The sequence below is a fragment of the Oratosquilla oratoria genome, chromosome 21, assembly GCF_046742065.1.
Source record: "Oratosquilla oratoria isolate Oo_2021 chromosome 21, ASM4674206v1, whole genome shotgun sequence".
In the NCBI taxonomy this organism is placed as follows: domain Eukaryota; kingdom Metazoa; phylum Arthropoda; class Malacostraca; order Stomatopoda; family Squillidae; genus Oratosquilla; species Oratosquilla oratoria.
The window spans coordinates 59346639-59361638 of NC_134797.1; the positions used below are offsets into that span (position 1 = coordinate 59346639).

At 41.0% G+C, this 15000-nt stretch overlaps 1 protein-coding gene across 1 annotated transcript in view; it reads right to left on the bottom strand.

The window, feature by feature from the left end:
* LOC143036962 (von Willebrand factor A domain-containing protein 7-like) overlaps positions 1 to 15000 on the bottom strand; it is a 42487-nt gene that overhangs the window by 14747 nt on the left and 12740 nt on the right. Inside the window, exons 6-12 of the mRNA XM_076205023.1 lie at positions 14192 to 14405; positions 11996 to 12108; positions 10137 to 10253; positions 8823 to 8993; positions 7852 to 7984; positions 6794 to 7054; positions 3770 to 3855 (exon numbers count right to left, since the gene is read on the bottom strand). Coding sequence (XP_076061138.1) covers positions 3770 to 3855; positions 6794 to 7054; positions 7852 to 7984; positions 8823 to 8993; positions 10137 to 10253; positions 11996 to 12108; positions 14192 to 14405 — 1095 coding nt within the window. The remainder of the gene's footprint in view (positions 1 to 3769; positions 3856 to 6793; positions 7055 to 7851; positions 7985 to 8822; positions 8994 to 10136; positions 10254 to 11995; positions 12109 to 14191; positions 14406 to 15000) is intronic.

A 15000-nucleotide genomic window follows, 5' to 3' on the forward strand; every position in this document is an offset into this window, starting at 1 on the left:
GGATTAATAACAGGATTGAATGAGCTGAATGATTATTTGAAAGAAAAAGAACCGGACATAATGGGAATTGTAGAAACAAAATTAAAAGGCCCACTACCACCCAACAGTGTAGGACATGATGCATACAATTATTGGATTAGAAACAGAGAGAAAAAGCAAGGGGGTGGAGTTATGTTCCTGACTAAGAAGGATATAAACGTGAAAGGTGTCATATATGGAAAGAATACAGTAGAGATGATTATGATAGAAGTGGAAGACAGAGATAAGAAGAGCAGAAAATTTGTGATCAATTATGTGCCTCCAAAAACAGCCTCATGGGAGGAGAGTGAATATAAAAGTATGTTAGAGGACACAAAGATAGCATTAACTAAAATAATGGAAGACGGAGGAAGAATAGTTATGATGGGCGACTTTAATTGCAAAGAAATCTGCTGGGAAGAAATGACAGTAAAGAGTGGTGATGACTCATGGGGAAATGCTCTACTTGAGATGATTACTGACCATTCAATGACACAATGGATACAAGAGAACACTAGGTATAGAAATGAAGAAGAACCATCGAGGCTAGACTTAATAATTACATCTGAACCTAGAATAGTGGACAAGATTGAATATAAAACACCAATAGGTAAAAGTGACCACATATTGATTGAACTGGAACTTAATGAAGAAAAATATATGAAAAGAAATGAACAATATAGAAAAGGAAGAATGATGTATGAAAAAACAAACTTTGATAAAATAAGAGAATTCTTCCAACAAGAAAACTGGGAAGAAATATACAAAGAAGAAACATCAGTGGAAGAGAAATGGAATATTTTGACAACAATTTACAAAAAAGGAGTGGAAAAGTATGTCCCAAGACAAAAACAAGAAAAAGAATATGTAAAATGCTGGTACAACAAAAGTTGTAGGGAGTTAAAAGACAAAAGAGACAAAGCCTGGACCAGATGGAAAAAAGACAGAAGACCTGAAAAATGGAAAATATATACTGGTTATAGAAATGAATATGTACAAAAGCGCAGAGAGGAAAAAAGAAAATATGAAAAAGATGTTATAGAAAAGTGTAAAGATCAACCAAAACTATTCTACAGATTTGTAAACAATAAACTGAAAAACAAACAAGACTTGGAGAAATTAAGATAAGGGGGAGTTGAATACACTGAGGAAATGGAAATGGCAGAAATTATGAACAAACATTTTAAATCAGTGTTTACAAGGGAAAATATACAACCTGAAGAGATTGAGTGGAAAGAAAAAGTCCCCCCTATGGAAGAAATAGAAGTAACAAAGAATGAAATATTGACACACTTGGGTAATTTTGATGTCAGAAAATCGCATGGGCCAGATGAAATAGCAAACTGGATTCTGAAAGAATGCAGGAATGAACTGGCAGACAAAATACATAGCATAATAAGCAGTTCCTTAAAAGAAGGAAAAGTTCCAGAAGATTGGAAAAAAGCAAATATAGTACCTATATATAAAGGAGGAAATAAAGAAGAACCTACCAACTATAGACCAGTCTCTCTAACAAGTACAATAGCAAAAATTTGTGAAAGAATTATCAAAAGTAGATGGGTAAAATACTTGGAAAAAAACAACGTACTAAATCCAAGGCAATTTGGATTCAGACAAGGACGATCATGCGTCACCAATTTAATATGTTTCTATTCAAGGCTAATAGATATAATACAAGAAAGAGATGGATGGGCTGATTGTGCATTTCTAGACCTAAAAAAAGCTTTTGACAAAGTACCACATAAGAAGTTGCTTAAGAAATTAGAATATGAAGGAGGAATACAAGGTAAATTGCTAAATTGGATGGAAGACTTTTTGCAAGAAAGAAAAATGAGAGTAGTGATAAGAGATCAGCACTCAAAATGGAATGAAGTAATAAGCGGTGTCCCGCAGGGAACAGTTCTGGCCCCAATAATGTTTGCTATATATATTAATGATATGGATGAAGGAATTGAAAGCTATATGAGCTTCTTTGCACATGATGCAAAACTACTGAAAAGAGTGAAAACTGAAGAAGATTGTGAATCACTACAGAGAGATCTAAATAAAGTACAAGAATGGAGTAGGAAGTGGGAGATGGAGTTCAATACAAAAAAGTGTAGTATAATGGAATTTGGAAAAAGCAAAAACAGAATAACAGGATCATATATTTTGGGAGAAGAAGGAATAAAAAAAGTAGAAAATGAGAAGGACCTGGGAGTCATTGTTATGAATAATATGTCACCTGAGAAACATATAAATAAGATTTTTGGAGAAACTTATAATTTAATAAGAACAATCAAAGTGGCATTTACATACCTGGATGAAGAAATGGTGAGGAAAATCCTAATCACCCTGATAAGACCAAGATTGGAATATGCAGCAACGATATGGTCACCAAGTACAAAAAAATGTATAAAAAAACTTGAAAGAATACAAAGAGCAATCACAAAACTGGCACCAACACTCTCAAAACTATCATATGAAGAGAGACTACAAAAACTTAAACTACAGACACTAGAGCAAAGAAGAGAGAGAGGAGATTTGATAGCTATTTACAGAATCATGAAAGGCATAGAAATTACTGATAGAGAGAATCTGATAAAATGGGATGACAGAAATACAAGAGGACACGGAAAGAAAATAAAAAAAGACAACTATAGAAGAGATTTGAAAAAGAACAGCTTTCCTCACAGAGTAATAGACAGTTGGAACAAGTTAGATGAGAAAGTGGTGTGTGCAAAAACAATACATGAATTTAAAAATAGTTTAGATAAAATGAGATATGAAGACGGGACCCCACGAGCATAGCTCCCCTTCCCGTAAAATACAACTAGGTAAATACAACTAGGTAAATACACACACACACACACACACACACACACACACACACACACACACACACACACACACACATACACACACACACACACACACACACACACGCGCGCGCGTACCCATCAGCATCGACGAGTCGGTGCCTCCGAAGGTCCCCAGGGGCCGAACACGTGGCAGTCACCGGCTGCCCTGAGGTCATGACCCGGCCGTATCGGGCCGGACAAAACGGGACCCTGAGGTCCGACTCGCCGCACCGGGTCGGCCAAAACGAGTCTCCTGGAACACCTGTAGCCCCCAGCTGTGATGAGTGTCTCCCAAGTGACAGTTAATGCGAGGGTCAAGACCTGATCCCAGTGAATATAAGAGTCACCGGGGACAGACTGCGTCGGGGGCGTTCTCGAAGAGTATCTCGTAATCTCCCGCACTACCTGTCGAGGACCCAGGTCATACATCAACCGACTTACTACCTCGGAGCACCACGCTGGGAGCATCGTCGCGTCGTCTCACAGACGGCCTCGGAAACCGAGGAAGCAATCTCCCGCGCTACCCGTCGGGGACCCAGGACGTGCATCTCTCACCAAGAGTTCACTCGTCGAGGACAGACCACCTCAGAGGATCACCGGACGACTAACGCCGTCTCCCCCTCCTCCTCCTCCCCCCCCCCCTTCGCTCCTCTCGCGGGCAGAAGTGAGTTTTTTACCTGTTCTTAGGCGCCCAACTTTATAATAGATTAACAAAACCTTCCAAGAGTTTTACTTCAGCCAGGCCCACGTCTCCTACATTCCTGACCCTGACAATATATACATACATATATATATATATATATATATATATATACATTATATATATATATATAAATATATATATATATATATATATATATATATATATATATGATATACATATGAATCGTGATGTTAGCCTTGATACGTACAGAGTCAATGAAGTCGATGGTGGTGACGTCACGAACTCGGTTTTCCAGATATCCCATGAGCGTGACTTCTAGGTAGTATATGACATCTGAAATAAAAGGTCACGTGATAGACAAACGACAATGATGAATCCGAATCCGCACGTGGAAAATGGTCTGAAATAGGAGTTGCAATTGCTTCTTGGTTTTACCGAATGAAAGTACACCGTAGCTGAACCTAAAAAAAAAAATCAAACACTTGTCCGTTTGAAAACAAAGTAAAGTTTATACTGTGAAAGTCGTAGCTTTTGACTTCTGTTCAACGAAAGACCTTAGGGAGGAAACTAAACTCGACAACCTTTGCTTACCAGCCTGCTATGAACTAGGTTCGATCCCCGGAAAGTGTGTGGTAATTGCTTAGTTTGCAATTTTAAGATCTACCAGCCCCTTTCTGTGACGGTGGGCATCAAAAGAGCAGTATACCGCTGTCTAATTCTATTCTGTGTATGTGTGTTTTGAAAACAATAAAAAGATGTTTTGGAAGGAAATTAAAAGAGAAAAAGGAGGCGAATCAAGTAGAGAAGAAAAGGTAAAAGGTGCAGATGGAGAGATGATAATGGAAGAGAAGGCAGTGAGAGGAAGGTAAGCAGAGTATTTTAGGGAGTTGCTTAATGTGAAGGAGGATAGGGAGGGAAAGGTAGTTGCAGTGGGAAACGCTAAGAAAATGAGAGTGATGAGTGAGGAAAATGGAGGAGAAATAGGGAAGGATGAAGTGAAAGCAGCTGTTAAGATGATGAGAGCAGGTAAGGCACCTGGTCTGGATGGATGCCATGCAGAATGTCTGAAGAGAGGAGGTGCAGTGATGGTGGACTGGCTGGTGAGGTTGTTTAATGTTTGTTTGAGAGAGGGTAGAATGCCGGAGGACTGGAGGAGTGCCTGTATAGTTCCGCTTTACAAGGGAAAGGGGGACAAGTGTGAGTGTAGTAGTTTCAGAGGGATCAGCTTGTTAACTGTAGTTGGGAAGGCTTATGGGAGGGCCTTGATTGAGAGGATTAGGAGAGGAACAGAGGGAGTAATTGGTGAGGAACAGTGTGGGTTTAGGACAGGTAGGGGTTGTGTAGATCGGATCTTTGTGATAAGACAGATATGTGAGAAAGCTATAGGAAAAGGTAAGGATGTTTTTTGGGCTTTTATGGATCTGGAAAAGACTTATGACAGGGTAGACAGGAAGGCACTGCAGATATATGGGATAGGAGGAAAGCTGTTAAGAGTAGTCAGGAGCTTTTACGAGAGTAGTAGAGCTTGTGTTAGGATTAGAAATGGGGAGAGTGAATGGTTTGAGGTAAAGGTGGGACATCGCCAGGGATGTGTTATGTCGCCCCGGCTGTTCAATCTATACATGGATGGGGGTGGTGCGAGAGGTGAATGCAAGGGTAGTGAGTCAGAGGTTGGAGATGATTAAAGAAAATGGAGAAAAGTGGGAAATAAGCCAGTTGTTGTTTGCTGACGACAATGCGCTTGTAGCAGGATCAGAGGAGGGATTAAGGAAGTTAATGGCAGAGTTTGAGGTGTTTGAAAGAAGGAAGCTGAAGATAAATGTGGGTAAAAGTAAGGTGATGAGATGTACAAGGGAAGAGAGTGACAGTAGGCTGGAGGTGAGCATTAAGGGTGAAAGACTGGAGGAAGTGGATAGTTTTAGATACTTGGGTGCGAATGTGACAGGAAAGGGAGGAGTGGGGGTGGAGGTAGAATGTAGATTGAGAGAAGCGAGTGAATTACTTGGTGGATTGAAAAGTGTAATGAGAAATAGACATCTGGGAATGGATACTAAGAGGAGGTTATATGAAGGAGTGATTGTGCCAACAACATTGTACGGGGCAGAAACATGGAACATGAGAGAGGAAGAGAGAAGGAGTTTGAATGTGTTTGAGATGAAATGTCTGAGAAATATGATAGGGGTTACTAGGCTGGATAGAGTGAGAAATGAGGAGGAGAACAGGGATGGAAAGGGAACTGGGAGATAGGGTTGATGAAAGGGTATTAGGATGGTTTGGACACATGGAAAGAATGAGTGAAGAAAGATTAGTACAAGAAGTGTGGAAGGCGGAGGTGGAAGGAGTGAATATGAGGGGGCGTCCTAGGATGAGATGGATGGATGGGGTGAAAGGGGCATTACAAAAGAGAGGAATGTCTGTGGAGGAAGGACGGGAGAGGACAGAAGATAGGGGTGAATGGAGAGGGGTTGTGTATAGATGATGATGTGATGGATGAAGGGGAGTGGGTGGGGAATGGGGGGTGAGGAAGTATGTATGAGAAAAAAAATTGACGCAGCCCGAAGGGATTTCTCCCCATCTTCTCCTTTTTGCATGAGGGGATTGAGAGGGGGGTCGCCGAATTTATGAAGCGGCCTTGCTGTGGATGTGCTGTGTTTTTCGAAACTGCTTCTGACCCAGGGCTGTGGACAGGATGCAGGGATGACCCGTCATCCAGGAGGTGCCAAGATAAGAGGGACGGAGGAGGGTGGAGGGAAGTGGAATATATAGGAAATGGAATGGGTGGGAGTGGTTTCTATGCCTTTTTCTTTTTGGCTATCCCCCATGTAGGGGGAAAAAGCCTTTGGTATATGTATGTATGTATATATGTATGTATGTATGTGTATGTGTGTGTTTATGTGTGTGTGTGTGTGTGTGTGTGTGTGTGTGTGTGTGTGTGTGTGTGTGTGTGTGTGTGTGTGTGTGTGTGTGTGTGTGTGTGTGTGTGTGTGTGTGTGTGTGTGTGTGTGTGTGTGTGTGTGTGTGTGTGTGTGTGTGTGTGTGTGTGTGTGTGCGTGCGTGTGTGTATTCATATGTAATAAGTCAGAGCGTCTCACATTTATTTTCTAGTCAACTATAAATTGGATTGCGTGGATTGCCAGACAATGCACAATGATTTACTCCTGAAGTCCTGAGGTAGAATTTAGCCAAGTGCTTCCCACGACCCTTAACCCTATACTTAATCCAATACATAGCCCTTAATCCTATACTTAATCCATACTTAACCCTGACCTACTTGTGAGTGGATTGCCCGACGATGGTCGGTAATGAGGATGAGGCGGCGAGATGTCGAGTGTGGTCAGGTCCCCAAGGAAGTTGAGGGTCGAGGCCGCGCTGACGGCGACGCTGTAAGGTTCTTCTTCCTGGGTGCTGAGAATCCACTTGCCGTAGCGAGGCGACAGGAACTTGATGGCCTTGAGGGTGCGCGTGTGGGAAATCACTCTGACTGTTGGGTCGGCCTCCAGAGCTGAGCGGTCGGTCAGGTCGTATGTCGTGCCTATGGGCGAGACATGGATTCTAAGCTATGTGTGGACATTCGAAAACAGGAGATAGAATCACAAGAGTGTTGCTTGTTTTTTTTTTCTTGTTTTTTTTTTTCTTTTTGCATAATGATATTACATTGATACATATGGAAGATGGAAGAGAAAGACACGGCCCTAGACCCGTGTCTTTCTCTTCCACCTTCCTCAAACCTGTCACAATGTCTCAACATTGATACATATATACATGTACACATATGCACATACATACACATAATATACGAGTACATTTCTAAGGTTTAAATTATAAAAAATATATGTCTTTTAAGGTTTCAAGTACTAGCGCCCAGGTGCGTAGGTCTCGCGGATAGGCGGGAAAATCGCGAATATACATTAGTTAGGTTCGATGGGAAAAGTCATGGATGTGCGGGGTCGCGAATGGCGAGTCGAGTTATCTCACACTTTTCTTTGATCCCTCGTCCTTTATTTTCTATGTGCATATATAGGTAGAGAGAGTAAAAGACAAGGGGAGAAAGATAAACATGAGATACATAAAGATTAAATAAATGTTGTAGATCAAATAAGTGATTAGATATAAAGGTGAACAAGTAACCGAATCAAAATTATTCCGAGGTTCTTCCCACGCCCTCGGGTGAACCACGAGCGACATGTGTCTCGCCATCGGCAAAAACAGAATAAAATAAAAGGATGAAGGGGACTGCAAGAGACCACAAGGCCTACACTAGGCTGTTCCAGAATGCAACCCCTACAAGCCTACTTTACTAAATAGCCCATATGTCTTCCTCCTGCTCACCCGTGATGTCCTGCAGCGTCGCCACGGTCACGGCACCGGCGATCCGCACCTCGAAGTCGAGTATCGAGTCGTCGATGGGGACGACCGTCTCCATCCGGCTGCCCCCGGTGCTCTCAAATGCCGTAATATCAACCTGTGAGAAGATCCAAGGCGACGGTCCGTAGTCCGGTTTTCAGGAAATACTTTCTCCATTAATGTATTACTTATCTGTCGCTTCTATATATCGTCAAGGTACAAAAATGGCATCTTTGGTCTGGTTACTGCCACAGCCGATTTTACTGAGGTAACAGGGAGGGTCGACCTAGGACAAAAATTAGTTTTGGAAGTGGGCTGATCTTAGCCAAAACAAAATTACAAAAAATAAAATTGTCACCGTAAATGCATGTGAAAATAGGTGTTCATTCCTGTGTATCACTGGCAGGAAGGAGACCGTAGGAATGAATGGCTCACAGAAACTCAACTTCATGCGGAAACTATGTGTAGAGTAGCAGAATCTCGACCTATTCCTTTATTTCTTTATCTGTTTATTTATTTTTTATTCATTTATTTATCTATTCATTCATTCATTCATTCATTCATTTATCTATTCATTCATTTATCTATTTATTCATTCATTTATTTTTGCAGTCAATGGCTGCTCGCCTTAACTCGGCGATCCAAGCACAGCACTTCGCAGGTGACTCTTTAGGCTCATGTCAGGCGACTCAGGTCAGCTGACGGACGGAGTCGCCACAGATCGGTCTCTGGATCGATCGAGATACACTCCTAGGCAGAATCCTGAGTCCGCCTGCCCGTCCCTATCAGTTGAATCAAATGAACCATAACCTCTATACCGTGTGCAGAACTATTTCTAATAAATCCACACCGCACCCTTTCAGTGGTAAAAGGTTTAAAAGCTTAACCACCCGTCATTATACAACCCCATCCCCATCGTCCACATCCCATCGGCTTGCAACTTCGCGAGTGCTTACATCGGATGACTGGACACCCTCGCTGATGATGTTGGCGACCTCGTCGATGTCGAACTTCCGCGACGGGATGAAGAGTCCTCCCGTGAGTTCAGAGAGGCGGCGGTACTCCTGCACCCCGGTCAGCACCTGGTCGTCGCGGTGACGGTACGAACCGCTGTAGATTATGGTCACCTGCAATAAATAAACAAATAGAAAAATAGATAAATGAATAAATACATAAAAACAAATAAATAACATAAACAAACAAATAAATGAATAAACGAATATAATGTTAATAGCAGCTTCAAATGCATAGAGATAAGACCTCAATTTTTGAAAACACCTAATCCCTTCCCTCTCTATATGTGTATGTGTGTGTATATATATATATATATATATATATATATATATATATATATATGTATATGTATATTATATATATATGTATATATGTATATGTATATATATATATGTGTGTATATATATATATATATATATATATATATATATATATATATATATATATATATATATATGTCTGAATAGACAAATAATTGAGGAGAGTGGTGTAAAGAAAAATCCAGGATATCGCAGAAATACCTTAATTCTCTTACTGTGTCGAAACGTGAGAGAATAAGAGTAGCTCTAAAATAGTGATTATATCTAGACAATCAATAGCCAACACAGTGAAGGAAGTTATATTGCCCAGGCCTCCAAAATTCTATGAAAACGCAAATTAGGTAGTGCAGCTCAATCCAAGACTCGATGATCAATGCTCGTATCCCTCAAAGCATTATGAGTATTGAATTAATAAACTGTCCTACTGGGATTCAAACCCTTGCCCGAGCGAGTGCTTATTATAAAGCAAGGATCGTACCATTGCGCCGCGACGACCCTACAAAATGGAACGACTCAGATCATCGTTCCAACGAGGGCACTCGCGCGTGACCCAGTATTTACTGTCATTTCATCGAATCCTTTATGCACTGAAGAGAGAAAAAATAAATATGTATATATACGTACTAGGTCACTCGGCTTTCACTCATGCTACCTTTAAGATCAAGCTATTATCTGCCTTGATTAAGTAACTTTGGAAGTCTGTATCCGATCTTTAAAAATACTAAATTTTGGACAAACACATATCATAGAGGAGTAGTTAGTTTGGAGCTTTTACTCTCGTGACATAAATGCAATCAGATTCATTGGCCCAGGAAATTACCATCGTCCATAAGAATAAACGTCTCTTAGTTAGTAGTGTTATTGAAAATTATTGAAGTTTTAAATGTCAAAGTACGAACCTAGAATATGGTTACCATCCACGTTTGGGTATCTCACCTTTGAGTGCTGCTGTTGGGCGCGAGCGATCATGCCCTCCATCATCTGCCCCTCCTTGCTGGTGGCGTCAGTGAAGCAAAAGATGTCGCCGTACTCGGGCGTGTTGTCGAGGGCCATCTGATGACAGGATATAAAGACAATGCTTCATCGACAAAAGATTAATACAATCACGAACACACTCACAAGCACTCTCACACACACACACACACACACACACACACACACACACACACACACACACACACACACACACACACACACACACACACACACACACACACACACACACACACACACACACACACACACACGCACACACACACACTCACTCGCACGCACATTATGTAGTATAAGGCTATGAAGAAAAACATATTCCTTCATGGATAGAAAAGAAGAAGTACGAAATGCGAGACAAATTACTCCCATAATTATTGTAGATCACAAACGCTTATGAGATAACTAGAACTTCGGTTAGGTTAGGTTAGGTTAGGTTAGGTTAGGTTAAGTTAGGTTAGGTTAGGTTAGGTTAGGTTAGGTCAAAGAAGAAGGTCATAATAATCTAGTTCGTCACAAATCACCAAAAAGCAAGATTTGGAAGTTAGCAGTTATAGACAAATCTGAGACTACTTAATTCAGAAAACGTGTTACTGGGGAAGAACGAGTGAAAACGAGGTTAAGAATGAGAATATAACGGAAGAAAGACACTATACATTTTTTAATGTCTTAAACCAGAAGTTAAAGAAATGGCATAGGAAAAAATACGAAAACAGAAATTTTCAAGTGAAAGGACAAGGGAATTAAAAGTGACACATACAAATGTGGATGGCTTATCATCAATCAGGTTATAAATCAATGAATACCCTTTCAACGCAGTAATCTGTGCCTAATCGAGACCAAACAATGATTACCTTTTGCTTTTTGTACCTAATCGAGAGCAAACTACCAAGAAATATTGACCTACAACTAAGGAATCGGTAGATGCACATTCTGGAAACGTCATTGAAAATACGAAATAGGACCAGGGTGATGCTATTTGTAAAAAGAATACATAAAACTCGAAAAAATTATAATGACCGAGGGCAAGGCTTGGAATTATAAGCAAAGGGGAGGAAAGAGACTTACGGCAGCATGCGTACCACCAAACATTCTTACCAGAGACATCTTTTCTTTTGATCAAATTTATGGAACAGATTGATAATACAGTCTTGGTAGGTGACTTTGATTGCAAGTAGATCAACTGGAAGGAAGAGGAGGCTAATGGAAGTTCCTGTGGTAATACTCTGTTAAATATTGTAATGTACACCACACTAATCTAATGGGGAAGAGATGTGATACGAGTGAGGGAAGACATTCCACCCAAACTGGACATACTACTAAGGTATCACCGGATATTACTAAATTATTGAGGTACGTGTGAATCATAAGATTGGCCATATAGCGCAGAAATTGATATGCTGAAGGTATTCCGTTGTCAGCTTAGTCCTGTGATCGTCCACTATCTCGTTGACATCCTCTTCGCTGACTTTCAAAATTGCCCAGAGATGCGCTGTTAGGAACAACAGATGGTTCCTCGCTCTGTTGTTGTTGTTTCCTTGTTTTTCAATTGGGAGACTTCGAAACTGTTTCCCTCTAATACTTTCCCACCTGTCTATGACTTGGACTTTTTCGAAAAGATAATTTCAAGGTAGACACCTCTCTTACACCGGTATTTGAACTGTCATTTGTGTGTTCTCTGCTCTATTTTTACCTAAGTGTTCTTTCACAGGCATCTGACCTTTTTCGGGTACCCCATCTATCAATAAAGCAAACATGCATAGGGTCTCTTGGACTTTCAAATCTGAAAATTGCAAGACGGTTACCTCGAGAGCAGGCCAGAACATCTCTGGAATATCTCCACCACCATGCGGCCTGAGGGCATTGACAGCAGATAAGAACTCCTCAGGGTCGTCTGTCCTGACTACAGGGCCAACGTCTGCAACGAGAAACATGGTTACTATTCGTTTATACATGTTGGATTTTAATGGCAAAAAAGTCAGATATGAGCTTTTAATTTCTTAACATTTTACTGCATAGAGTTTGCTCAAAGTAATGAACACACAATGATGTGGGGGTATCATACAAATGAAAACTACATTCCCCGACACATACTGGTCAAGATGCTAGCCAAACCACTATTAAAGGGCTTAGAAAGACATTGTACGCAGATATAGAAGATACAATATGAAATAGAGCAAATTAACCAGTTTTGACATAAAACAATTATTTGCCAGAATACTAGTAGAGAATTCGATATAAGCAGTAGGAAGGGTGGTTGGTAGCATGAATGAGAGCGTTCTTCCTGACCCAAAGAGGGAGTACATGGAGCTGGTGTCCCTGTGCATGAACATTGGTCCCTTCGCTGTCAATAGGGAAGAGCACCAGCAGCCTTCCCGTGGTCCCCACGATGCAAAGTTGCAACCAATCTCTTCAAGGAGACACAAGAGAAAGACCTCTGTGGACTCATCATAGGAGAACGGACGACGTAGATAAGATATGTTGACGGCATATTGATTATCATTCCAATCAGGGACAACCTAAAGGACGCTGTGAGGCGTCTGAATGAAATCAGCCGGAGGATCTAATTCAGAATGGAAAAGACGGTGGAAGGATATTATCCTTTGCTGGACACCGTGATAATAAGAGCGCTGGAAGACCACAGGTTCAAGGTGTACAAAAACATATGAACTGGGACGGTTCCACCCACGGCCTGTCGGCCCACAATAAAAAACAAAACAAAGCAAGGGTAGCTGTATGTTAGTTTCTACGTGCCTACAGGATTTCCAATGGGAAATTTCTACAGTGGAAGATCTACCTTCACAACTCTAGGTTATCCTAGGGGGTTCTCGGCATGTAGAAGAAGCCAGAGAGAATGTCCCTAATAGGACAGTGAGCGAAGGTCAAAAAACGAAAAGGGCTACATGATAAGACCGCTAAGGTACACAAGAACACCAACCTGAAGACAGCCATGACATCAGAGGTCAAAATTGCTGACTTAGTGAAAGGTGAGAGAGAGAGAGGAGGGAGATAGCAGAATAATTTATATGATACTTTGTGTTTCCTACCACAAAAACAGCTATGAAGGAAGAGAAGAGGACTTAAAAGGATAATGAGTGAACACAAAGCTGATTTTTGCTGCCACAGGATTGTCAGCAACATGGTGGAACAAGTAGACGAGACGGAACACTTCCTACACTAGAACGGGGCCAATATTTTAAACAAGAACCTGAGGTAAGGGCCAGAAAGGTAGAAGAAGCTGCACGCATCCTCACCCAACTCAACACCAACATTCGGGAGAGTATCGGAAACTGAAATGTATCTTGACAAATAGATTTGTGATTGAGATTGAGCCATCATAGGACAGAGAATTGTTAACCAAGGGAAAGGAGAGAGGAGACCAGAGATCATAGCTATCCTCCTCCCCCTCCCCCCTCTCCCCCACAAAAAAAAAAAAATATATATATATATATATATATATATATATAGATATATATATATGTATATATATATATATATATATATATATATATATATATCCCGTGCAAGCGAATCTTACGTAGATGGATCCATTATCCATTCCTTTGAGATAGTATTTTTTGACGAAATGTCATTAAATTAAAAGTGAACTCATATCTGAGTTTCCTTTGCCCTCATATCCCAAGGGTTTTTTTTATATTTTATTTATCTAACTATTTAGTAGACAGAAAGCAAAAAGTCAAGAGGAATTCATCTGGATACTGTACTGAGGATGTGTAGGTGAATTAATGCCTTGTTTTTCGGATAAAGACAGCCAAATTCATGCAGAAGAAAGATGTCCCCATAATCTTTAAGATCAAACGGCCCCTCTAGCTGCGAAAAATTATTTTTCCTTAGCCAAAACAAAATCCATAGTGAGGGGTATTTACATTTTTTCTTTTAACTAGATTCCTCACCATGATCTAAGAAACTTCTACCCTCCGCGTCCTCGAAACTACAACTTGTTTCGTCTGCTCCCTCTGTTTGCTCAAAGACAGACCTACCGGGGTCGTTATATTCGGTAAGCACATAGAGCTCGGGGGCGGAGTTGGACACGATAAGTTCGGCTTGCTTCTTCACTGCGTCGATGTCGTCACCCATCGAAACCGTGGAGTCGATAATGATGGACAGAGCCGAGCCATGGTAGATGTCGAACAGGCGGCGGTAATTGTCGTTCTGCACCACGTCCAGGATTTGAGAAAGGTAAGTATCTGAGGCCTGAAACCGGTGAAAAGAAAAGTAATCTTTAGATATAACAGAATAAGACTTATTGACCCACTGTCGGAGAATGAGAGAAGATGGACAAATTCTGTATATTTTGACCCTTATCTGTGGTCCTCTTCAGCAGAATGATACATAGTGTGGAGTATGAGAATATATATAGCTAAGAAGGGTACATTTGGGGACAGGGAAAAGGGGGGACTCAGGTTATATGTCCTTGATGAGGTCGGGGCGGAGGTTGACCGATAGTGAGGACGGAGACCAAAACTGTACCGCATAGTCAAGGATGGGTCTAACTATCGCTAGATAGAGTTGAATAATTACCTCTGCACTTCTATTCGTTACCGTCCTAGCAATGAAACCTAATGCTCTGTTAGCTTTATTCCTGGCGCTAATGCACTGTTTCCTGATTTTAAGGTCCGGACTCACTAGAGCTCCCAAGTCTCTCTCGCACTCAGTTTTCTCTAAAAGTGTGTTATCTAAGCTGTATCTATTTTTGGGGTTGTGTATCCCTACGTTAAACACGTTACACTTAGAGATATTGAAGTTCATCTGCCATTTCACCGACCATGTTAACAATTTGTTAAAATCA